At 37.7% G+C, this 24,548-nt stretch overlaps 5 protein-coding genes across 7 annotated transcripts; 2 read left to right on the plus strand and 3 right to left on the minus strand.

Moving 5' to 3' along the window:
- LOC109722708 (alpha-(1,4)-fucosyltransferase) lies at positions 1,972–4,442 on the plus strand. The gene is made up of 3 exons (XM_020250822.1): positions 1,972–2,532; positions 2,986–3,159; positions 3,615–4,442. Exons 1-3 carry the CDS (start codon positions 2,050–2,052, stop codon positions 4,182–4,184), a joined length of 1,227 nt encoding a protein of 408 aa, XP_020106411.1. The 5' UTR covers positions 1,972–2,049; the 3' UTR covers positions 4,185–4,442.
- On the minus strand, positions 4,276–6,059 carry LOC109722709. Its single transcript, XM_020250823.1, has 3 exons — positions 5,663–6,059; positions 4,916–5,020; positions 4,276–4,775 (listed from the first exon to the last, which is right to left on the minus strand). Exons 1-3 carry the CDS (start codon positions 5,807–5,809, stop codon positions 4,659–4,661), a joined length of 369 nt encoding a protein of 122 aa, XP_020106412.1. The 5' UTR covers positions 5,810–6,059; the 3' UTR covers positions 4,276–4,658.
- LOC109723201 (putative CCA tRNA nucleotidyltransferase 2) lies at positions 7,718–14,503 on the plus strand. Its single transcript, XM_020251483.1, has 15 exons — positions 7,718–8,101; positions 8,237–8,367; positions 8,746–8,863; positions 9,034–9,086; positions 10,005–10,054; positions 10,161–10,259; positions 10,936–11,045; positions 11,229–11,356; positions 11,748–11,814; positions 11,976–12,059; positions 12,636–12,698; positions 12,840–12,984; positions 13,464–13,628; positions 13,866–13,963; positions 14,041–14,503. Exons 1-15 carry the CDS (start codon positions 7,961–7,963, stop codon positions 14,152–14,154), a joined length of 1,566 nt encoding a protein of 521 aa, XP_020107072.1. The 5' UTR covers positions 7,718–7,960; the 3' UTR covers positions 14,155–14,503.
- Positions 14,735–16,914, minus strand: LOC109723203 (trafficking protein particle complex subunit 12). 3 transcript variants are annotated; one of them, XM_020251485.1, is made up of 2 exons: positions 15,744–16,914; positions 14,735–14,835 (listed from the first exon to the last, which is right to left on the minus strand). In XM_020251485.1, exon 1 carries the CDS (start codon positions 16,841–16,843, stop codon positions 15,752–15,754), a length of 1,092 nt encoding a protein of 363 aa, XP_020107074.1. In that variant the 5' UTR covers positions 16,844–16,914; the 3' UTR covers positions 14,735–14,835; positions 15,744–15,751. The 3 variants fall into 3 exon arrangements, 2 of the variants coding, with proteins under 2 accessions (XP_020107074.1, XP_020107073.1); XM_020251484.1 differs by lacking the exon at positions 14,735–14,835 and adding an exon at positions 14,945–15,455; XR_002219639.1 differs by lacking the exon at positions 14,735–14,835 and adding an exon at positions 15,472–15,612 and having other exon boundaries at positions 15,665–16,911.
- LOC109723377 (probable alkaline/neutral invertase D) lies at positions 17,607–23,022 on the minus strand. The gene is made up of 5 exons (XM_020251714.1): positions 22,780–23,022; positions 22,055–22,493; positions 20,316–20,747; positions 19,097–19,655; positions 17,607–18,204 (listed from the first exon to the last, which is right to left on the minus strand). The coding sequence occupies exons 2-5, from the start codon at positions 22,439–22,441 to the stop codon at positions 17,915–17,917; spliced, it is 1,668 nt and encodes a 555-aa protein (XP_020107303.1). The 5' UTR covers positions 22,442–22,493; positions 22,780–23,022; the 3' UTR covers positions 17,607–17,914.

The following is a 24,548-nucleotide window of genomic DNA, read 5'->3' on the forward strand; positions in this document are numbered from 1 at the left end:
ACTGTCCGCACATAGGATAAGGTATCTAAAAAAAACGCAGTTGCATAAGAGGTGATCACAGCTTTCCGCGCTAAGAGCACAGAACACACAGTTTTGCTCCGCCCATTGACCTCGAGCAAGTAGTCTATCGGCCGTAAGAATTCTTTTGCATAGAAGTAGCCAAATAAACACTTTAATTTTAGCGGGGCTTTTCAATCCCCGGATAAAGGCACTCGTCGGATCTCTCTGCCCAGCATCAGTGAGAAACATATAAGTGAATTTTACGGTGAATATTTGATTCGATGTCCAGCACCAGTTAACCGAATGCGGCGAATTAATAGGGCTGAAGGGTTGAAGTAGGGCCTTAAGCGACGCCAATAGTCTGCGATTCTCTGCTGATAGGGACGATGTGAAACCATTGCATATGAAACGCCATCTCCGGCCATTGCGGTACCAACATTGAGATATTATAACCTCTTTATTCCGTACTCTCCAGCCATTGTGGCGAAGTAAAAATTGAGCTAAGATATAAGGGACCTAATTAAAGTTTAACTTTTTCGTAATTATTATGTATCTAAATTAAACTTATTTTTATATCAAATCTGAATACAATTTCAAATATTGGATGGATATTAAAATTTAAATTTATATCTGGAGTGAAGAATAAACTTTTAGAAGATATTAGATGAATAGGAAAATGAACTGTTAGAAAAAATATCTACATAAATAGGTACAAATAGAATTTATTTTAGTCACTAAATAGAAATAATAACTTAAATTTTAATATCCATCCAAGAATAAACTTTTAGAAGATATTAGATGAATAGGAAAATGAACTGTTAGAAAAAATATCTACATAAATAGGTACAAATAGAATTTATTTTAGTCACTAAATAGAAATAATAACTTAAATCAACATGAATAAGAATAATGGATAAATATTGCGTTCAGAAATGGGTATAGAGAATCCGAATTTATAGAGGCAGGTCAAAATGCTTTTCTAAAAGTTGTTTTGAATGCTCTTATGCACAGAATTTTTTTTTTTTTTAAGAGATAAATAGCACGCTATCTGTTTTGTTTATTTCATTTAGAAATAAAATTAGCTGAAAATGTGAATCAACTAGGATTCGAACTTGAAATTTTGGGTACCAACCATCAATCCCTTTATCACTTGCTGTAGGACGGTCGATTCATGCACAAATTCTTATTGCTTGTTATTTTTGAGATATAATCATATTTGTTCTTGCCCAATGATACACGCACAAATTTGTTAAAAAATTATGAATGGACAATCTCTAATCACCCGTGACTCTTACTCAGATATATTAAAAATATTATATACACACACATAATAACTCTTACATATATTGAGACAATTGTTATAAACATTTCTCCCTTTTCGTATGCTTAATTCAAGACCTATACATAGAGAACGAAAAGAATTGAGAAGTGTCTCATAAAAAACAAAAAAAAAGCATATTTTTATTTGAAACTTTAATATTAAAAGAGATGTTCTTTCCAAAATAACTAAAATTTTAAATTAATTCATAAAATATTCTAGCATGAACCAAATATTTTAAAAACATATAAAACTAAATGATGAAAAAATTTGACGGTACATATATCAGCTTCCTAATGCTAATAAAAAAAGCAAAAAAAATATAAAAAAAATCTTACAAATAATATCGAATATAGATAGATTTAATGAGTATTATTATATATTAAAAAATGTTTAAAATCCGTTTTAAATCAAATAACTTAAAATCAATGGGATCGAGATGGTAAAATTCCAATCCATTTCAGATTACTTTTAAATTCGGAATCGGGTCGAGTTGGATGGCATCCGACCCGTTTTCATCCCTTCCGAGATCCGCAGTCGCAATGTCAACTCTTCTTCCTTCTAGTCTAACGCCCACTCCCCTCCCCAACAAAAAACCACCAAATTTATTACTAAACACATCTAAAAATTATTAAATATATGTAAAAATTCCTTCGTCTTCTTCCTCCTCTCGCTTGCCTCGTCTCTCTCTCTCTCTCTCTCTCTCTCTCTCCATTTCTCTCTCTCTCTCTATGCTTCCCCTAAAACGCATCAACTACCTCGCTCCCATGCTCGCCTCCGCCCTCCTCCTCCTCCTCCTCCTCTCCGGATCCCTCGAGTTCCCCTCCCTCTCCTCCCCCTTCCCCACGCCCTCCACCCCCGTCGCCACATTCGACCCTGTCGACCCCCGCCCCTCCGACCCCTTCACCGACCTCCTCTCCGCCTTCGCAAGGTGGGACGCCGAGATCGGGTGCGCGCGGTTCAGGGACAGGTACGGCGGATGGACGGCGAGCGCGTCGGCGATCCAGGACTCCGACGGCGGGGGGGATTGCACGGTTACGGCGGGGGGGCTCCGGCATGTTAGCGTTGTTGTGAAGGGGTGGACCTGGATCCCGGACAACCTCGACGGGTTCTACTCGTGCCGGTGCGGGATCACGTGCTTGTGGACGAAATCGGAAGCAGTCGTGGATAAGCCCGATGCCCTGTTGTACGAGAATGCGATGCCTCCGAGGAAGGTATAATACTCGTCAATTTTAATTTCATTGATTTCGTCTTGTGTTGGGAGTAGAAATTGGAACCGAAATGGTGTTTTTCTTGGTGAATTTACTCAATTTGTGGGAAAGATGGTAATTTGTGGAGTCAAATGAGATTGAATAGTGTATATGTGCGTTGAATTGGGTGACGATTCTTGTAAAAAGGAAGCTCATATGAAGTCCTCGATGAAAAACTTAGCTTGTAGGGTGTTGGTGTATTTTGTTTACTTTATCAACGAGGGAATTTAACAAAAAGTTTGATCTTTGGTGCCCGATCTATAGTCTTGGGGCTTATCATATTCTTGTAGTCATGCTGAAATGCCCAATGCTGAAATCATACTTAATATAACGATTTTCTGAATCTTCTGTACTGCTTAATCACTCTGATATATCTGCGTTGTTTTATAACTTTGGCTGTTCAATTTGTTTTCTCAGAGACGCAAAGGCGATCCTCTCCGTGTGTATATAGATCTTGAGGCTAGTAGGAAACCAACAGGTTTTGAGGACATTTTTATTGGCTATCATGCAAAAGATGATGTTCAAGCAACATATGCTGGAAAATCATTCCACATCAGCCGCAGTTACCATGTATCAACCCATAAAAGAAATGTAAGGTCGAATTTCATAAAGATTGAGAACATAAAGGCCTCATTTTTTTTTTCTTCAATTTGAGTTATTTGGCTTAACTGCCACAGGTAAAAGGTTGTATATAATGTGATGTGGTGCTATCCTCCAGTTACATCCTCCTTAATCGTTTAGGGCTCATGCATGACTTTGCATTCTCAAGGCATCATTATTTGATTTGAATAAACCCATCAATTTGTATATTTGAATCATTGTGCATTATCTTAAGTCATGTTGACTCTATGCTATACTAGAAAGATCTTCCAGCTTTGCAATGTGAAAATTTGACATTTTTATTCCCTGAAGAGCTTGTCATTCCTACATGTACCTCCATTTTGCCAATGAGATTGCTTTGTTAAGAGCAATGAGCATCGTAGACCTAGGAGCTGTTCAAATTCTCAATTGACAAGTTACTTATGTAGTGGTGTTTTATTCATCAGGATATCCTTGTTTACTGGTCTTCTTCAAGGTGCCTCGAACAACGCGACCAGCTCGCCAAAAGCTTCCTCTCCCTTGTCCCCCATCATTCATTTGGCAAATGCTTGAACAATGTTGGCGGTCTGGATAAAGCCCTATCCTTCTATCCCGATTGCTCGGTCAGTGACAGCTCAGCACCGCATTGGTGGGACCATTTGCACTGCTCTATGTCCAATTATAAGTTCGTCCTCGCGATCGAGAACACCAGAACGGAGAGCTATGTGACAGAAAAGCTATTCTACGCCCTAGAGGCTGGGGCGGTGCCCATCTACTTTGGTGCACCTAATGTGTGGGATTTTGTACCCCCGAACTCCATTATAGATGGATCCAAGTTTAAGTCTATAGAGGAATTGGCTTCTTATGTAAAAGCCCTCGCAGATGACCCAATAGCTTATGCGGAATATCATGCTTGGAGGAGGTGCGGGGTGGTGGGGAACTATGGGAGGACTCGTGCAGCTAGTCTTGATACAGTGCCATGCCGGTTGTGTGAGTTGGTTAGTAGGAAAGGTGGGAGGAATGCCAGATCATTATGAGGCTGAACTGCTTTTAAAATTTTCTCGTTGATATTGGTTATATCATAGGTTGACACAAAAGGAAATTATCGTTTTTTCCCAGTTCGTTACATTTTTTTTTCTCTCTCTTTGCGACCTGAGTTATGTTGTTATTTGTATTTACATACTGCAATACAAACCTGTGTGGGATTGAGAAATTAAGCTGTTATTGTTGCAGTTGACTGACAACAACAGTGTAGTTGTATACTTATATATGAATTGATTGATTTTCTATTCAACATACTACATTGCCTCTTGCGAAAGGTTAATAATACATTGTCTCTTGCGAAAGGTAAATAATACAGTGATTCTGGTAGCTAATTATTATTCAAATACCCATAAAGCAATTCGTTATAATGTGAAATGCTTAGTCGTTCTGACTAACAAGAGTTATATCATGCAGTAATATGATTTGACATGTTTAATTCTTCAGAAGGCAGTTCGATCTTTTTTGCCTTATATTTGATTGGTATTAGAAGCTTCCTCATCGCCTTCTGTATGAAACTTCCACACTGTAGCCATTATACCCAGCGAAGAAGGCGATGAAGGTCTCGCCTTTCCATTTCTTTTTGTCTGCATTAGATACAAATAGATATGGAGAGGAAATAAGGAAACTCGCGAAACTTTGTTTTCTTTCTGAATATGAATGAACTAAATGTTGCTCAGAATAAATATTGCCTTAGCTGCCGAGTTAAACTCTGATTTGTTCTTACCTTCTTTAGTGCATCTTTCCCTCTCCTCACACTTTGTAAGCTATCTGGCTTGTTCAAAACATACTCCTTCAATTCCTTGTCATCCATGGCTTCTATCATCGTAGTCTGTGTTCCAAATGCGATCGCATCAACAGCAGTGAGTTATGATACATAAAACAACGAACAAACTAGTTAGTTATAGTGTTTGAAACTGATTGAATTAACCAATGTAAAAAAACATGGCATATTGAGTAGAAAATCATGAGTTAGGTTGAAAATCTGAGTTGTTACAGATGGACTTATTACAAATGCTAGTATAAATTTATCTTGAAGAATCCTAAAATAAAAGGACAAGAGCTTCGGCATGTTTAGTATTGTTTACATTTTGCATTTGTTGCTCTTCAAGATCTTTGCAATAAACATCTAACCATGTAGTTATATTATTTTGGTGATGGTCTTGCTATGTGATCTTTAGAAGGATTAAAAAAATGTGCAGGAATAAAGAATATTATTACTGTAATTTTGTCTTTTTAGTGTGCTAGAAGGCCAGAAAGTGTAGTTTGGAAATTATCTTACAATAGCCAAATTAAAGAGTTTATTTCTTGTTGTTTTCCACCAAAAAGTCTTACCAGAACCAAAGATAGAAACAGAAAAGGACAACGCCAAATTTGAATCTCTTCTTGTTTATGAAGCAGGATGGTTGATTGACAGAAAATAGATATTGCATAGATATTATATTCTCACAGTAAACGACATCTGATTTATTACCCAAGAGACGAACTCATCTACTTCACTTCTGACGGTGGCTTCCTCCGCGTCGGCAATCTTCTTCTGCTCCTGCCAAGAAAGGACTTCTGCCTCAGCAATCTTCTTCTTCTTCTTCTTCGTCTTACTCTTTAACTCTTCTTCGGACATTCTCGTGACCAAGATAAAGTATGAAAAACCAAAGGCACAAATTGTGCATGATATAAATAAGTATAGCCGAGATGTAACGTCTGTTGATTAGAAAGAAAAAAGGGATGACTTTTCCCTATTTTGCTGGTTTTGGGCTGCTAAAAAAATTATTTAACTGTCGAATAGATTAGGCTGTGGAGAACATGTGATTGCTACTTATTTCTGCTTTTTAGGCTGCATGTTTATTGTTGGCCTAGGATTTTATATACTCTGTTTAAGAAATGCCTTGTTTATTTATTAATAAAAAAATACTATATCCACTTATTTTCTACAAAGCATTATTTTTTCAGACTTAGTAATCAGGTTCATGGCAACCACACCCTCTTGGTAAGCACCTTCATAAGGTGTTGTAGATTTTCAGAATCATATAAAATATTTTATATACTCTTCCGCACCACATTTTATCAAACAAAAAAACACATAAAAATTTTGTAGAATACTTTTTATATTTATCACGTGAAATACATTTTGTTCTTATTCTGAGTCGACAATTTTCTTCTTCTTCTTCTTATTCTTTTAACCCTTCTTCGAACATCTCATAACCAAGGTGAAGTATGAAAAACCAAAGGCACAAATTGTGCATGATATAAAAAAGTATAGTCAATCTGTAACGTTTGTGAAGTATGAAGTAGAAAGGAATGATTTTTTTTCTGTTATGCTAATTTTAGGCTACTAAAAAAGTTATTTAACTGTCGCATAGATTAGGCTGTGGAGAACATGTGATTGCTACTTGTTTCTACTTTTTAGGCTACAAGTTTGGTGTTGGCTTAGGATTATATATATATACTTTGTATAAGAAGAGCATTGTTTATTTATTAATTAAAAATACTTCACCAACATATTTTTTTACAAAATATTATTTTTACAGATTTAGTAATCAGGTTTATGGTCCCTCTTGATAAACACCTCCATAAGGTGTTGCAGATTTTCAAAATCATATAAAATATTTTATATGCTCTTCCAAACAAGTTTTATGTGAAAAAAGCACTTACATACAAATTTTGTAGAATACCATTTATATTTATCACGTGAAATGCATTAGGAGCCACCTAGAAGCCGTCCTACAATATTTTTTTTTCTCCAAGAAATTCCGCAAGCCTGTGACTTTTGCTACCGACTTTAGCAAGGTGAAGCACACTTAAACGAGCTAAAGTCTGCAAGACATCTTGTATCGGTGCCGACTTTGCCGGCCACTCTGCAAATCATCATGCACCATCACCGACTTCAGTGGGAGTGCCGCTATCAACCTCTATTGATCTAAAAGGACGTAGGGTCTGTTTGGCTTAACTTTTAAAAAAAATAATTTCTGAAAAAAATAATTTTAGTTTAGAGAAGTGTGAGTTTAGATAAGAATGATTTTTCTAAAGTGATTTTGAAAAGCTATTTGGCAAAAAAATTTTTTGATGTTTGCGTAAATTAATATTTTTATTAAATTTTATTTTAAAATAATTTAAAATCTAAATTTAAATTTGAATTAAAATTACAATTTTTAAATTTTAAAATTATACAAAATTTAAAATTTAATATTTTAATTTAAAAAATTTAAAATATAAAATTTAAAAATTTAAAATAATTATGAAATTTAAAATACAAAATTTAAAATTTAAAAATATTAAATATAAATTTAAAAATATAAATAGTTAATGAAATTTAAAATATAAAATTTTAATATTTAAAAATATAAATATAAATTTTAAATTTTAAAATTATAATTATAAATTTAAAATTTAAAAATTAAAATTTAAAATCTTAAATTTAAAATTAAAATTGAATTCAAAAGTACTTTTTAAAAGTAAGGCCAAACACAACCTAGGGAAAAGAGGCGACCAATAACTACTCCCAATCTATAAAAACAGAACGGATCAAATGTCTCTGCGCCTAAACCCCTCCCGCGTATTCACCCTCCATCGCCTCCGATTCCCGCCTCTTCGTCTCCTCCCACAAAAACCCCTCCATTTACCCTCGAGGCGACACCTAGGGTTTCGATCTCCTCCTATCTACGTACGCGTCGCGGGCGCCGCTCGATCCTCGGAGTCCCCTCGCTCTGTGAGAGGCGATCTAGGGTTTCGTCCCCGATCACTCTGCGGCTGCGGCCACGGCCTCGCTCGATCCATGGAGGCCGCTCACGCGGTGAGGGATCGGATCGATCTCACGGAGAAGGAGGAGAAGATCTTCGGGCGCCTGCTCGATGTGGTTCGCCATTTCAAGCTGGAGACCCAGCTGCGTGTCGCCGGAGGTTGGGTTCGAGATAAGGTTCGGATTCTTCACTCTTAATCCTTTCCCTTTTGCATTCGCTTTTTTTTTTCGCTTATTTGATTCTAGAAATGATCTTTTGATGATGCAATTCGATTACTCAAGAGTTTGGTTTGATTATTTCTTCCCCTACAGCTTTTGGGAAAAGATTGTTATGATATAGATATCGCCTTGGACAACATGTTGGGCCGAGATTTCTGTGAAAAAGTTAATGAGTACCTCAAATTTGTAGGCGAAGAACAACAAGGAATTGGTGTTATACAGTGGTATGCCATTTTTCTCCTGCTGTTCTTTTTGATCTGAATGGATTATGCACATCACAATGTATCTGTTATCGTGTACTTGCTATATGAAATATACATATTTTTCTATATTAAGGAATCAATAAACCTGATACGTTTTGAAGTAATAGGTGCCGATTTATATTATTCATGCAGTGTTGCAGCCGGTGGCCATGGCATATCATTATTAGCGTTTCAAATTTAACTTGTCTTGAACAAACATTTACGATAACCCATGGTGCAGAATAAAATGCCCGTGAATAATTTTCTTCTTTATATGCATATGAGCTTAAAAGTGAATATTTGGTCTCTTGACATTTTCAAATTATGATTTTTGATGTGATGCTTATTTCTTTGCTGCAGCAACCCAGATCAATCTAAGCACTTGGAAACCGCTAGGATGCGCATCTGTGACACTTGGATCGATTTTGTGAACTTGAGATCTGAAACCTATGCTGAGAACAGTCGCATCCCGACCATGGTATTCAAAAGTCTTAGATTTTCTTTTTATTTTAATATCTTAGATTTCTTAAATTCTGCATTATTTTATGTGCCTTTTATTATGTTTCATCTCTGTTAGGATGTGTTCCATTGTGCGGTAAAGCATTTTATCAAAACAGAATTTTTTTAATTGATTTACTGTCTGTTTAGAAATTCGGAACTGCTGAAGAAGATGCATATCGAAGGGATCTAACCATCAACAGGTAATAAACTGTAAGCTAAAAGGAAGTCCTGTTTCAATGTTATGCGGTGATATTTTTAAAAAGGGGGAAAAAAACTGTTGGCATCATGAGAAAAATAATATGTTTAGACCATGCTAGAATGGTAAGAATATATCTTACTAGAACTTCCTTCTTATAGGTAGTACATTTCATGTTACTTTTAAGTGGAAATAAGTCGTTTCTCCCATTCAAATTTCAAAGCAACCTTAATTTTGGTTTCAGTTGAGTTTCAGTTTTGTTGTCTTAGTAGTTTTTTGTCTCTATCCAGATGTCATTACAAAAATTTCCATGTTTCTTAGAAACATGCAATACATATGGATAATGACTATTGAGGCGTTGCAGAGCTGCCTGATACTTCTAACTCTTAACTAAACTTCCTATTAAAATGATTCTCAACTGTCTCATCAAGCTGTAACGTTCTGGTAAAAGAGGATTAAGATGACTGATCTCCTAAGTTATTTGAGGATACACAGGCTCGATCTACATAGAATCAGATAAAGGCCAAAATAAGTATGTTGGCTAGCCGCCTTAAGTTTCTATTTTATTTTATCTTTTTTATGCTTGATAGGAACAGTTCCAATGTGCTTTTACTTTGTACTAAGGGATGACTTTTCTCATTTATCCTTGAAATTATTGATATCCATGTTCTTCGAGTCATGCTTTCTTCTGACAGAAAGATTCAGTAGTTTTCCCCTTCTATACACTCAAATTCAAGCATTATACACGAAGGCAAGCGGAAATACGCTGCTAACATTCTCTGCTCTCTAGTTCCCTCTTGCAATATATTACAGTTCTAACTGTACTTATTTTGTGTAATCTTTAGCTACTATTGCTATTTATGTAATTCCGTTGCAACTGGTTCTGCTCATGTTTTACCATTGAAGTGTTCTCTTTTGACAGCCTTTTCTATAATATCAACACTAATTCAGTTGAAGATGTAACTGGAAGAGGTTGGTTTTTCTCCTCTTCTTCTGTGTAAGTAGTCAAATCTTGATAACATTTTTTTGGTCGGAGGTCCAGAATTGCTCATGACTTACTTAATCTTATTTAATTCAGGCATCCAAGATCTGAAGTCCGGGCATATTGTTACTCCTTTGCCACCAAAAGCAACTTTTTTGGATGATCCCCTTAGGGTTCTTCGAGCAATTCGATTTGGTACTCTAGCAAGCATCTTTAAATTTTAATTACTTTATTAGAAGTAACTTTCAGCCAATATGCTAGCTACTGTTGTAAGTTATTGGACTGTTCTGGTAACTTTTTTGAGTTTTTTTAGTCACTTCAATCTGAAAAAGTTGATGATAAATAATATACATTAATTATTGGTAAGGAACAAACATTTAGTTCAACGATATGCTTAAAATAAATAATATATCTTTTGACTTTTCATCAAAAACTTAAATTATCATGATACCTTTTTCTTTGTAATAATGAATACGATGTTGTGTTTACAACATATTATTTTCCAATTGATGATCTTAATAAGATGCCATATCTCATATGATATTTGATATTATACATTTGGTACATGTCACAGTTCAACCCCTGTTAAATTTTCAACCTCGATCCTCTCTTTTCGTCTGTCCAATAAGCTGTTTGGTTTTGTGTACAGTGAGTAGTTATTGTCCATCGTTAGGATTGTCAGACTATAATTCTTTTGACAGCGGGATGATAGTGAGATTGAAGTACTTAAATTTGATTAGTGCAAAAAGTTTTCACTGATCTGATTATTCATCCATCTGTTTCTAAATAAAAGACTTCATGTGTAAATAGACTTTGTATAAGACTAACCTGTATATACGGTAAGTTCTGATTCCACTCTTAATGCTGTTAGGTGCTAGGTTTGATTTTGAATTGGCTGAAGAGTTGAAAGAAGCTGCTTCTGACGAGGAAGTAAAAACTGCACTTGCAAATAAGATCAGCAGAGAGCGGATTGGACATGAGGTATTTTCCTTTTCTGTTTTCTCTTCCCATATCAAATTTTCTGTAGCACATAATTTTTTCCCCAATAGATATAGATTTAGAGATTTAGCTATATGTATCTTTTTTCTTTTCTTTTGTTTTTTTAACTTTTTTCTCTTTTTTCGCTTAACTTGATAGTGAATGCTTCATGGTATTTATGCACAGGTTGATCTGATGATGTCTGACAAGCAACCTGCTAAAGCAATGGCATACATTCATGATTTGAAATTATTTTATGTTGTATTTACTTTCCCAGAAAATCCACAGCCTGCAGTTACCGAGCAATGTGACAGGTTTTCCTTTAACTTCTGTTACTTTTTAAGGCATGCAATGAATGAATATTTCACTTGATATCATCAGAAGTGGTTGAAGAAAATTCATTAGGTTAGCTTATAGATAGCTATCTGTTCTTCTCCTTGTGGAGAGCATGATCAATGCATTTTGAGAGCATAGTTAACATTCCTTCTTATCTAAAAATGTATAGGCCTTGAAATTTAATATTTGATCTTTGTGAGATTGCTCTGACATGTTTCTTGTTCATATAGGCCTTGCATTGAAATGTTAGTGGTTGGATACATTTGATGTATGAGTTAATAGCTTGTGCAAAAGGCTGAAAGCACATGGTTTTCTCAAAGAGTTACATAATTATTGCATTTTTTCTTAAAGAGTTATCACATTATGCAGGTATTGTATATTACATATAAATGCAGCATGGACCCTTCTACAATCTATTGGCTACTCGATATTTAGTGTAAGTCATTTATTAGCTGCTGATATCCCAAAATTTTATTTTCATTTTCTAGAGCACATATTGTAGAAACGACATCATTCTACATTCTTAGATACAATCCATGCAGTCTTATTATGATTGCATACTATGCTTTCCTTATACATATTTTTACTCGTTCTCAGGATGAACAGCGCAGGCTTTACTTGTATGCATCTTTATTTCTTCCTGTGAGAAGTACGATATACATTGACAAAAAATCAAAACAGGTAATTTGTCCGTCTTGTTATGTTAATATCATTTTCCTTTTCATATAAGCGAATTGTACTTATATTTTCTCTACTGAGATGAAAATGTTGTTCATGTTTCATGCTTCCCTCTTCAGCGTAAAAATTAGTTACTCTCTATACCTTTGAAAAAGGCTATGACCTTTGTCTTAAATAATCCAAACAATACTTCTGTTGGTATTGTACATATATCAACCATTGAATGAGCTGGCAATACATTTGGTTTGTGATGAGAAGAGAAGATAAGTGGGAGTAGGGCTAGAGGGTGAATGTTTAACAATAACATAAGACATGTTGTTTTGCGATAACTTTGTTATTTATAGATGGACTTCAGAGGTCACCTTTGTTTGTCCATGCTTGCTTTGTATTTGAACACTTCAATTTTCCTTTGTTCCACTAAAGAGTTGGAAAAATTAAATAGATCTATTTGCTATAGTGATGATGATTGGTTATCTATACCATTTTGATTTTGGTAATACCTGCTCGACCAGACCACAATTATATTTTGTCCGTTAGTCAGACACTTGTTATGAGACTTACGAGTCATAAACTTTGCAGGTTCCTGTTGCGAGTTACATCATTCGAGATTCTCTAAAACTGAAAGCTAGTGATGCTGAAATGGTATGTCAACCCCTAAGAAAGCTTTTGTGAAGTTTGCCAAGGGGAGGCTTCTTCTATGCTCTTTACCCAATTTTACTCCGTTGGTTCATCATCAATTCTAATCTTTTTTTCCTTTCATTTTGACGTGTCATCTACTTGTAGGTAACAAACTTACACGCGGCCTGTGAGAAGTTTGTTGATCTAATCCCTTTTCTGGAGTCAAATGAGGATTCAGAAGATCTTAGAGTAAAGCTAGAAGATGAATACCTCGAGATACCACCAGCTTCGACCAAACGAGTTTTGGCAGGTTGAGGGCGGTTTTTTGTTGTTTATTTGAAGTTTTTGTGTTCTATCTTATTGGCCACTCCCATACGAAAATTTCTGGTTCTGTTAATAGATTTCTTACTTTAAGAATTTGGCAATATTAAATGATCTACACACTACAAGTAGGAAAAGAATCTGCTACTGTTTCTCTATGCTAATTGAATGCCAATATAACATGATAACGACTCACTCGCATAGACTGAGCCTGCACACTTTCTTGGCTAGTCAAGCAGAAACAAATATCCAAAAGCTTACTACGCTGATTTGTTTGGCTTTTGTGCACTGTCGTATATATATTATTGTCTTTTTATATTGCATGTAATTATTTTATGAAGCAAAATAGTAATGTGTGCGCTTCTGTTGGCAATTCTTGTCGGATATGTCTGTTACCATCCATTTTTCATGCTATGGTTATATTAGGCTTGATTCAAATACTCACAATGTTGAGAATGGACTGAACAGGGTTGCTGCTTCGTCAAATAAAAGACTTTTGGCGCGTTGCTTTGTTAATTTCCACTCTACTACACCCTAAGGCAAGTCATACCTGTGATACTCTCAACAGTCACACTGAACTGGACAGAAGAAGAGAAATATTTGGAAAATTTGAGAGCGCAATAACTCAACTTGGTAATTAATTTTTCTGATACTTTTTATCTATAATCATTTGTGCTGATTATTATTATTATTTTTGTAATTATTTGTGCTGAGTTGCCATTTGTAGATGATAGTTTGTGGGAAACTATTCGTTGTTTCTTTCTTTGCATGTTCAGGGAGTTGATTCCTTTTATTTCTTTTGCTTCCTCTTTAAATAAGTCACTATTGTGTTCGCTCGCTACCAATTATTTCTTTGGTTGATTTGTTTAGATCTCGACCACGTGTGGAAAATGAAGTTATTGCTTGACGGGAAGGCAATGATGGGAGTTCTACAGCTTAAATCGGGAGGGCCATCAATTGGGAAATGGGTAAAACAAGTTACTGTTATGTTAGAAGCTGATATGAGCTTTTCTATCTGCTTACAATTATTAATGCTTGTTTGCAGCAACGAAGGCTGCTAAAGTGGCAGCTTGCCCATCCAAATGGAACAACGGAAGAGTGCATTGATTGGATAAAGCAATCTCAAGCGAAACGCCAGAAAATAGATTGTTCCGCTTGAACATGTTCCCCTTTGCAGCTTGTCTTCTGCCTACTTCTAACTTGTCTTCGCCCTAATTTATCCAATCAAAATCGCCAGCAATCTTGTGGAGTATTTACAAAAGCATGACTTGATTTGCGCATCAACGAGTGGCATGAAGCAACAGTATTTTTGCTAGAGAGCTAAGTTTGCAGCTAGGAGATTGCAACCATCATCCTCATCTTGCGTGTTTTTTTTGTTTTTTTGTTTTTTTTTGTGGGGTGGATTGGGGGAGAGGGGAAGGGGGAGTTTTGACAAACTTATATTAGTATATGATCGTTCTTTTGTAATACCTATGGTTTCTAACGGAGTTTGTAGTTGAATTCAGAAATTGCGCAGGCTCTTTTTTTTCCTCTTATTTTTTCTGATATGAAAATTAAATTGGGCCAGTGTAACTTGTAATACCTATGGTTTCTAACGGAGTTTGTAGTTGAATTCAGAAATTGCGCAGGCTCTTTTTTTTTCTCTTATTTTTTCTGATATGAAAATTAAATTGGGCCAGTGTAACTTTAGATACAAATCGTTCTCTCTAGACACATAAATCACATTGACGACATTATAATACCTCAACAAGGAATTTATCTAGATTATGAATTATTTTGAACTAGCACATGACTATGTGGACGATAATTTATATGCTCTAATAAGTGATAATACAGCAACCTGCAAAATGATATGGTAGATCAAATTCTAGCACCAAGAGCAAATTTGAAAGAGAACAAAAAGCAGCAGGACGAGAAAGAAGCACAAAAAGAGAATTACAGCACCAGCCAAAAAGAGAATAGAGGACTATGTGGCAAATACTTAAATGCTAACCCATCCATATGGTATAAGATTTTCCGTCAACAAATTAAGAGAGTATACAAGTTCAACTAGCACATGACAACATGGCTTGCTAGGAAAAGGAGGAAGATCAACAATTCAAAGAAGTTCAATGAACTTGAACGGATACAAACGCGAAAAACCTCTACATGTACATATCCACAATGTCAGACGCATATATATCTACATATATATAAGTAGAAGGAAACAAACATCAAGCATTTATTCTGCATTTATTTATTTGTAAAAAATTATGGACTTTGCATTTTCATCTGGAGAAGTTGTTATCTGTGAAAGTTCTGTAATTTTCATGGCTTAATAGTTCTGTGTTCCCACTTTCCAGTAGCTAGGATCAATGTCATTTAAGATCTTTAGTGTTCTTTTGAACTTCGATAAGATTTACCAATAGTGGGACAAGGGGATTGCCCGGTGAATCAAGCTGCAAAAGCCAACCTTTTTACCTAGGAACATTTAGAATTAGATTTTAAATATATGATGCTACTATGTTTCAACAAACAACTGCAGTATACATTTGATGAACGCATAAATGATCAAATTTTGGACAGCACTAAAAAAGAAAAGAAAAAGAAAAAACTGATACAAATAGATATATATCTTTGATGAAGTAACTTCAATCTGAGAAAGAAGAGGTAATGTGAAATTCGAACTAGTGTTGCGATCGATCAATCAATCAATCTGGTTTTTGATTTGGAGCACAAGCAAGTAGAATGCAGCGAAAGCCTGCCTACCTGTGATTTTAGATCCGAGTGCAGGAAGGATCGAAGTCATCGGGAGCGACTCTGGCGATCCAACTGCTGAGGGTCTTCTTGATCTCGCCGTGATTGACGTAGGCGAGCTCGTACATGCTGCAGAGGTTGACGATGAGCGTCTCGTTCACGGCCGCCGTGGGGACGCTCTCGAGCGCGCCCTCGAGCACCTTGATGGAATCGGATAGATCGCGCGAGTACATGAGGCAGAGCGCCTTGTTGTTCACCGCCACCACGTCGGCGGGGTCCCTCTCGATGCACGCCTCGTACTCCCTCACCGCCGAGGCGAAGTCCTTGGCGACCACGAACCCTAGCGCCCTGTTCCTCCCCAGGAGGTTCTCGAACCCCGGATCGCCCCGCCGCGCGTCCCGCATCTCCTCCACGCGCGCGAAGGAGGCGCGGGCGCCGTCGAGGTCGCCGATCTGGAGCTGGACGTAGCCGAGGCGGGAGAGGAGCGCCGGATCGGCGGGGTCCCGCTCGAGGAGGCCGCGGATGAGCGCGAGGGCGACGTCGAACTCGCGGTGGGTGAAGTGGTTGGCGCAGAGCGCGGCCATGACCTGCGCCTCGCGGCGGCGCCACTGGTCGGCGGATCCGGCGCTCCGGTGGGGGATCCTGGAGCGGACGAGGTCGAGGAGGGAGTAGAGGCGGTCGAGGGTTTGGGGGCGGTCGCCGAGGCGCTGGGGGAGCTCGGCGTGGAGGAGGCGGAGGGCGAAGGGGACGAAGGAGCCGGATCGGGAAGGGTAGTGGTCGGGGTAGGATTCGAAGCGGAAGCGGGGGGAGTCGAAGGGGTCGGAGGAGTCGGGGGAGGAGAGGAGGGGGTCGAGGGCGGCGGCGGCGTCGGAGAAGCGGCGGAGCTTGAAGAGGGAGAGGGCGGTGAGGGAGGAGAGGAGGAGGCGATGGTGGGGGAGGAGCGAGGGGAGGGAGCGGGAGCGGGAGAGACGGTCGGAGAGAGAGCGCCATTGGCCGCGGGAGGCGAGGTCGACGAGCGCGTCCAGGTCGGGGAGGAGCTCCGACGACGAGAGCGGCTCCCCGGTGGCCGGAGACGCGGTCGGCGTCGCGGTGGCAGCGCCCTCGGGATCCATCGCGTTGGGGAGTTACAGGTGATCGAAAGGAGAGGCGGTTTTTCGAGAGTAAATGGGTGCTCGTAATGGGCCGACAGAAGGGAGAGGGCACTTGTACTGGGCCTTTACTTTTGTTTATAAATGGGCCTTGTTGGGCATACCAGTCTTGGTCCACTGAGCCATTCGTGCAATCCGTGCATACCAGTCTAGGTACCGATAAGACAATTTGGTCGAAACAATTTTTGTTTTTAAAAACTGCGGTCTTGTAAACTTTCATGAAGTCGGGTGACAGTGGCGTTTCATTCTTCTTTTAGCCGGCCCAGACTCGGCCGGCCTGAGAAAATAAATCTTTCAGATCCGAATCTATCCGAATTGACAACGTGACTCAAAAAAACAAATTTCTGGAAGGCGCGCAAACAGAGGGTTCCCAGCTTCTATAGTTTGGGCCTCTAATTCCCAGGCCCGGTTCAACATTGTGAGTTAGGATGGATCTAACCCGTCCTGCAAAAAAATCAATCGGGTCGGGTGATTTTGCTCAGGTCTCTCCATGTATTAATTCTTCTTCGGCATCAGCAGAATTTGCAATGGCTGTTAATAATAAAAAGCTATAAAGCGGCAACTGTTTGATGGCAAAGCTTGGAGGGAGTCTACGGATTTTAGAAATTCTTCTCAGACCAAAGTATGACTAATGGCATCTATATTCTTCACAAAAAAAAAAAAAAAAAAAAAAAAAAAAAAAAAACAAATGCAATTTTATAATTCTCTTTGGCATGAACAAAATAAATGGCCAAATAAAATTACTATGAGCTCAACGTCAATGACGTTCGCATTTGAATTTCATAAAAAAAAACAAAGTTCCTGTTACAATGAGAACAAGAAAAATAAAATAAACCAACTGCTTTTTCACGCCAACCTTATTTCCTTGTAATTCACCCAATGATATAATATATATCGTATTTTACAGACAATATATTCCTACAAAGATGACACCAGCTAAACTAAACAAACCTTCCCAATTTGGGAAGGAAATGGCTCAAATAATGGTATGAGAATACGCACTACCTTTCGATCTGGTGGTGCTTCACACCCAAATCAAAATGAGGCTGACCTTTTCAGTACAGGCTTCATCGCCTTGTCCTCTTCAAGGGAGACCATTCCCAGATTAGAAGGATCTTCGAGCATCATCTTGGCCACCAAATAGCCCGCGATAGACCAAGTTTGGAACTTCCGTGCTTGTTTGCCGATGTACCGACCTAGCTTCCCGTCGTAGTACTCCGGCCAACTGTCCTTTAAAAGACGAGTTTCAGCTACTTCAATAGCTCGTCTGGCTATTTGTACACGGCCTGTCTTGATACATGCTGCAGTGAGCAGCCATAGAAGAACTGCAGAGAGAAGTGAGGAGATGGGGAGTGTAATTGTGGCGTTAGAGTTAGTAACAAGTCAAAACATCATGTAGAAATAGGAAGTAATGAAGTCATTAGGGCATCCAATGAAAGGTCTTGCTTCCAAAGATTTCATAAATTTATTATATTAGCTTCCCACATAAAATGCAGATAGGAGTTCAGAGAAACGGAGAAAATACTATAAGCAACTTATGATTTTGGCAATGCAAATGCGTCAGACCTAATCGCTATTGACAATAGCAGACCTGACAAGGTTTAATGTATCCGTTCTATCAACGATAGAAGTCAGCCTATTCGTATCAATGTCCTTACTGAAAAGAGAATACACAGCAATACTAATTTGAAGCTCTTTGAAGGTGGAAATTGTGGTCAGTCGACTGAGTGCCATCCAAGTACTGCAGTAATGTTGAATCCATATGCTACATTGAGGCAATTTCCTCATAAATGAGTGCAGCATAGTAAGTGGATTTACACCAATTTCTAGAGGATTAGTGTGAAGTAGATGGATTGCATAAAGAATATTTCAGTTCCTTTATTAAAGCCATGTCAATGCAAGTTACAAGAAACCAGAAAATGCTGGGAGAAGAGATAGATGATTATTTGACAGAATAGGGATGATTGTTCTGTGTAAAATCATGGTATGTTTGAGCGTCTGCAGGAAAGATAGATACTATTCTGCAACTTGAATTTCATGGCTTTGTTGCTAAGTATTTTCTCAACGCCAATTTTGAAAACAAATTTGCTACTGGAAAAATGAAAACACTTCATTTTTTTCTGGTTTTTTTTAACCATAGAATGTAAAGTTGCGGTTACCAGTGGAGAGTGTATGATAAAATTCAACAAGAAAACCTATCGGAGTGGATATACTAACCTGGCCAAGATCCTCCATTATGGTAACTCCATCTGGTATTTTTAGGGTCACAGCCTGTCACAATGCGCCACTCGTGGCTCTCAATAGCAGGATAACAAATCTTCAAAGGCATCTCCCCGACTAGCTCCTCCCACCTTTCTTCAATCAGATCCATTATAGCCATAGATTGCTCCGGGGTAGCAAGAGATGATAGTATGGCTATACAATTACCAAGAGCAAACCACCGGAAATCCATCCGTGCTGGACTAACATTTCCAATAAAGTAACCACCACGGGAGGGCATAAAATCGAATATCCAATCTGGTATAGAGTCGGGAATAACATTAAATTTATTGACTGCAGTGTGAGAATATTCCTCTGTTTTGTAGCGGTATATCACATTTAGCTGCTGGAAATCGATCCAGAAGTAACTTCTCATGTGGTAACTTAAGGCATGCAAGCGTTGCACTATTCGCTCTATAAACTCCTTCCCTTCATTATCAGGTTTAAGCATTGATAAAGCACATCTCAGTGCCATGAAGAAGAGGGCTTGGATTTCAATCGGATAGCCGTAAACACCCTGCGGAAAGCGTAGCAAGCATGAAAGAGTTAAATATGGATTGATAGTTTCAATCATATAAAAGGACGTAAGGAAATCATCAGCTCTAATGTTTTTTTTTTTTTTTGAATTTAAGGATGTACAGAGTGGTTCCCTACACCCAAACTTTAGTAACACAACTCTAATGATATTAACAAGAGTAAACAATTTGATTATTAAAACCGAGAACTGCACTATAGCAGATGTTATCATTCGATAAGCAATGAGTAATGAAGATGTTTTCCGCAGAAAGTAAAGTTTTGAGCAAATAAATAACGAACCCATCCAGACACCATGTGGACCCCATAACCTATATATCTAACCAAAAGATGCCAAAGACGAGATCAATTGGAATAAGAGTAAATTTGGAATATGGAGAACTAATGTAAAACTTCTAGTTATTAAGCATATAGACACAAAAGAAGTTTTGCTTATAGTAAGTTACAAATAAATCTGGTTTCTCCTATGATACTAAAAATCAGATCTGAATTCACTAGTAAAATAGTCAAACCACAAAAGTTAGCAAATTATATTAAAAAGGAAAATGTAACAAATCAGAAAATGTATAACAAAAACGACTGTAGCAAAGTCGAAACATACAAATCTAAAAGCAAAAGTGAAGCAAGATAATGATTCACGTACCATACGACGGTCTATCATTGAGCAACCATCTGCGCAGAGCAAAGTTGGGAAAGTGTCAAACCCCTCAGCTAAACAAAGAGCTAATATTAACTTCATCCCCTTTTGGCACTCAGGTGTTTCCGCCAGGGACACATCTCCCGTGGATCTTGTATAGGCGCGAAGAAGAATAATCCACCAAAATCCAGAGTCCACTGGTGCAACCCTTCCAATTGCACTCTCCCCGAAATCCGCGACTATTGTATCGACCTGCCTAACAGGATTATGCTTAACCTTGAAGCTCGCAGGCATGGCTCCTTCCCCGAGCTTGAAACGATCTATTTTCTTTTCCGAGCCTTGGAGCTGGACAGTTTTCATGAGAAAATTCTTAACTATCTCAGGTTCACCATTCATTAGAAAGGCCAAGGCGCTCGGCACAAAATCCCGCACAAACACCTGTAAATTTAGAAGGAAAATATTGGAAAAAGTACAATCATTTCATTTGAACAACTTTAACAATCAAAGATTTTGAATCAGTTTTCTCAAGCAAGCACCAAGCATATCAATCCAGCACTCTAAAACAAAAAGAAGCATCAAGAGCTTACAGGTTTATAAGTTTCCATCCATAAAATTTTTTCCACACTATTAGATAACCGCAAGCACGCACGTAATGAAGGACGCTTAGAATGCTATTAAAACATCTATACCTATACGTATACTTGAAATCTCATGCCTAAATCCTATATGATGCACCCCCTTAATTTGAGGGAGGTGGGACCCTAAGCTTATTTTTTTTCTTCTCTAAAAAACTGCATTTAGTCTTTTTTTTTTTCTAATGACTCTTCACTTTCCGTTGTATTTACTGACATTTACTTTCTTTCTTTTTTTTCAGCATCCCTTGGCCTACCGTCCATAAGACGTGAGATCGGAGAGATGTTGAAATAATTTACTTCTTATATAAAATTCACTACCCACCTCTCCATCTTCACCCAAGCTCATCACTTTAGAGAATTCTTCGTAATTAATTAATTTCAATGGACGCACTAGCTACCTATCATCTTTCTTCTTTACCAAAATTTTTTATTTAATGATTAATTGAGGAATTTGATGATGTTTACTCTTTCTCATTAAATCAGTATATATAAATATATATATATATATATTGTTGGTTTTATATTATATATATGAAAGATGTATAATATTTATAGTTAAATTTGTATTGTATAGTTATACGAAGAAGGTGCTTCCCCCTCTTCTAATGGCCCCCCGAGGAAGAGAAATATCGGTTAGGATATGGAGTTGCCGGAAAGGAATTGAAGGCGCACGAAATCGTCGGCATCGGCAGAGGATGCATAGACGAGGGTGGGAGAGGGTCCGACATCTATGTAATAATTTTTCTTCTTTTATAGTTCTTTCTATCTTTCGTTATTTTTTATTGAAGTTTAATTCCATTCTAAAAGTTTTAAGGTATTTTTCATATTATTAAATTTAATCAAATATGATTATATTCTACTTTTTCTTTTTTATATTCTACATTTATTTATTTAACCTATAAATTTTTACTAAAAAACTTTTATCCGCCGGATCGCGCGGGTTGCTATACTAGTTGAACCATCAATTTTGATAAATAAACACACATTAAACAAACTCAAATCAAGATAAAAGCATCGTCCAGGACACGACATTAAATGATCCCAACAACCATTTGCATAAATTATAAAGATCTATTTATTAACACGCGGGTGGCACTACTATGGATATACCTGATCGTAATTAAGAACCTCCTCGGATGCGTGATCGTAAGCGGCGATCGTCCCCATCGGTTGTCCCCGGAAGTACACTAGAGATCTCCGGAGGGCCTCCCACGCCTCTGCCACCATGGGATGGGGCTCGACCGAGTCCCGAGAGATCGGCGTGTCCAACCCCGATCGGAACCCTCCGGGGGAGTACAAGTTCTCGTAGCTGTCGACGGGCCTGATGTTCCCAGCGATCGAGAGCTCGCTCATCGACCGCTCGTCGAACGACCTCTGCCTCTCGATGTTGAGCCTCGGCTTGTCGAGAAGTCGCGAGAGATCGAAGTCGTCGCCGTCTGAGATGGAGGCGTGCGACGCGATCTTCGTCATTCCTCCAGTCTCGCGGCTCCCCTCCATCCCCAGAGCTGCTTCCGGAAGCGCTTCTGATGATCCGGAAAAAGCGTAAGATCTGGATCAAAAGATCAAATCAAACTCGAATCAAATCGAGAAAAAATCATACTGGAAACGAGATTTACGCCACGAATTCCACACAGAGAGCTACATTTCATAATCGAATCAGCTAGATCCAGCGAAAGAACGAAAGAACATCCAGATGTCCGCTAAATCCAGCTAGAGAACAAAGGATTAAGCCTCAGATACCTCTGTTTCTAGTTAAACTGCTTCAAAAACGATCGGAAACGCTAAAAAATCGCAAAATGGCCAAAAAACCAGAAAAATTGAGAAGGACAACGAACCTCGGAGGTCGAAGGTAGAGTAAGAGGAGCTCCTCCGAAGAACTCTCCGGCGCGGATCGCAAGAGGCTGGGAGAGATCGAAGAGAAGTAGGAAGGGGGAGAGGGGCGCGAGGTTAGAGGAGGAGGAGAGGAGGAGAGGAGAAAAAAAGAGCATGGTAGCGGAGGGAGGGGTATTTATAGAGGGGGTGAGGTGCGCGATGGAGGGAGAAGCGAAATAGAGAGGGAGGGAGAGAGAGAGAGAGAGAGAGAGAGAGAGAGAGACGGAAATGGTCGTCGCCTCTCGCTCTATCCGTTCTCTACCCCCTCTCCCCCGGCCCTGCTTTACCGTGTTGCAGAAGCGACCGGCTATAGCCGGTAACCGCACGTGGGGGAACTGGGAAGAGCGGTGGGGAGGGTGAAGGCAACTTGCTGACGTGGACTTGGGACAAGGTCCGAATCGTTTATAACTGGCTCGTTAGCCGTTGAGTCGCCGCCCTATTTGTCGGTTTATGACCCTGTATTTTGCACTTGTTATGTTAATTAAGTAAATTAATTAAGCAGAAAGGTTTTAATAAACCTCTTTTTTTTTTCTTTTTTCTTTTTTTTGCTAAGAGGTTTTAATAAACCTAAGAAGCTTAGGTATCTTAATCTTGATTAGTTAATGATGATTTTTATAAGATACACCTGGTGCGTGCACACAAGACAAACTAAAATTTGAAACTCCCAAACCATTTTAATTACACTGGCCTATATTATATTTTTTAAAATCCGTCTCGAATCCGACCCTTTTACATCTCTAATATGGATGAAAAAAAAATAAAAAAAACAATAAAAAATAAAGAGCGATTTAATAATATAGTATTGGTAAAATTACTAAATTACTCACGTATTAAAATAATAAAATATCTCTCTTTGGATTATCCGGTAACAAATATCTCTTTTAAAATTATATGCTATTTCAAGTCATAATTTAAAAAAAAATAAATTTGAGCCGTTGAATAAAATAAATAAATGATATTAAAAAATAACAAATATAAAAGCACTACCGGTAAGCTAATAGTTTGATTAAAAAATTACTAATTGAAATAACATAATGACTCGATAATTTTTTTTTAAAAAAAGTAAAAATACTTGCCTATGATCTGTATTTTATTTAGTATCTTCTATAAAATATATAAAAGTCAATTTGAGATTCTTATTTGGGTGGGAATATTTCTGTAGGTATTTTTTTTAACGGGATATACCTTAGGATCTTCTGGTGATAATTAGCAAAAAAAAAAATTTATCTTATTATATATTATTAAATAAATATGTACTAATTTTTTAAAAAAATTGTGAGGGAGACATATAAAATTGATATTTTTAAGTGCTTATCATGATGATCAATGCACGAGTAACAATTAAAAAATTTATATCGGGACGGAAATCGATAGGCAATAACAATAAGCACAATTGCACATAAAGTATTACAAAGCATGTTTTGAATAGTCAACGCTTGACCATTACTTTAAACTCTGTTAAGAATAATAACCATATATTAATTTTTAATAATGGTTTGTATATAAGGAGTGAGAATATTTTTGCCGATCAGATTATTTTTGATTTAAACTCATGAACAAATTAAACATTAACTTTTACAATATTTTGTTCAAATTCAAAAAAAAATCTCTTATTGATTTTGAAATGGACAACATAAGTTTTACTATTGTCAGAATAGTCCAGTATCCATTTTGTAGAACAGAGTCTTTGTTTTTTTACATCCTTTTAGACGAGAGAAATTTCAAATTGATG

Source organism: Ananas comosus, linkage group 17 (assembly GCF_001540865.1).
Source record: "Ananas comosus cultivar F153 linkage group 17, ASM154086v1, whole genome shotgun sequence".
Lineage (NCBI taxonomy): Eukaryota > Viridiplantae > Streptophyta > Magnoliopsida > Poales > Bromeliaceae > Ananas > Ananas comosus.

Excerpts from the sequence above, each read along its gene's own strand:
- LOC109722708 (XM_020250822.1), top strand. The coding sequence starts at position 2,050 with ATGCTTCCCCTAAAACGCATCAACTACCTCGCTCCCATGCTCGCCTCC. Across the intron at positions 2,533-2,985 it reads ATGCGATGCCTCCGAGGAAG|AGACGCAAAGGCGATCCTCT; the intron begins GTATAATACTCG and ends TTGTTTTCTCAG. Across the intron at positions 3,160-3,614 it reads TATCAACCCATAAAAGAAAT|GATATCCTTGTTTACTGGTC; the intron begins GTAAGGTCGAAT and ends TTTATTCATCAG.
- LOC109722709 (XM_020250823.1), bottom strand. The coding sequence starts at position 5,809 with ATGTCCGAAGAAGAGTTAAAGAGTAAGACGAAGAAGAAGAAGAAGAAG. Across the intron at positions 5,021-5,662 it reads TAGATGAGTTCGTCTCTTGG|ACTACGATGATAGAAGCCAT; the intron begins GTAATAAATCAG and ends TTTGGAACACAG. Across the intron at positions 4,776-4,915 it reads GGAAAGATGCACTAAAGAAG|ACAAAAAGAAATGGAAAGGC; the intron begins GTAAGAACAAAT and ends TATCTAATGCAG.
- LOC109723201 (XM_020251483.1), top strand. The coding sequence starts at position 7,961 with ATGGAGGCCGCTCACGCGGTGAGGGATCGGATCGATCTCACGGAGAAG. Across the intron at positions 8,102-8,236 it reads GAGGTTGGGTTCGAGATAAG|CTTTTGGGAAAAGATTGTTA; the intron begins GTTCGGATTCTT and ends CTTCCCCTACAG. Across the intron at positions 13,629-13,865 it reads GAGCGCAATAACTCAACTTG|ATCTCGACCACGTGTGGAAA; the intron begins GTAATTAATTTT and ends TGATTTGTTTAG.
- LOC109723203 (XM_020251485.1), bottom strand. The coding sequence starts at position 16,843 with ATGGATCCCGAGGGCGCTGCCACCGCGACGCCGACCGCGTCTCCGGCC.
- LOC109723377 (XM_020251714.1), bottom strand. The coding sequence starts at position 22,441 with ATGGAGGGGAGCCGCGAGACTGGAGGAATGACGAAGATCGCGTCGCAC. Across the intron at positions 20,748-22,054 it reads AGGTTCTTAATTACGATCAG|GTGTTTGTGCGGGATTTTGT; the intron begins GTATATCCATAG and ends CTAAATTTACAG. Across the intron at positions 18,205-19,096 it reads TAATGGAGGATCTTGGCCAG|TTCTTCTATGGCTGCTCACT; the intron begins GTTAGTATATCC and ends TTCTCTCTGCAG.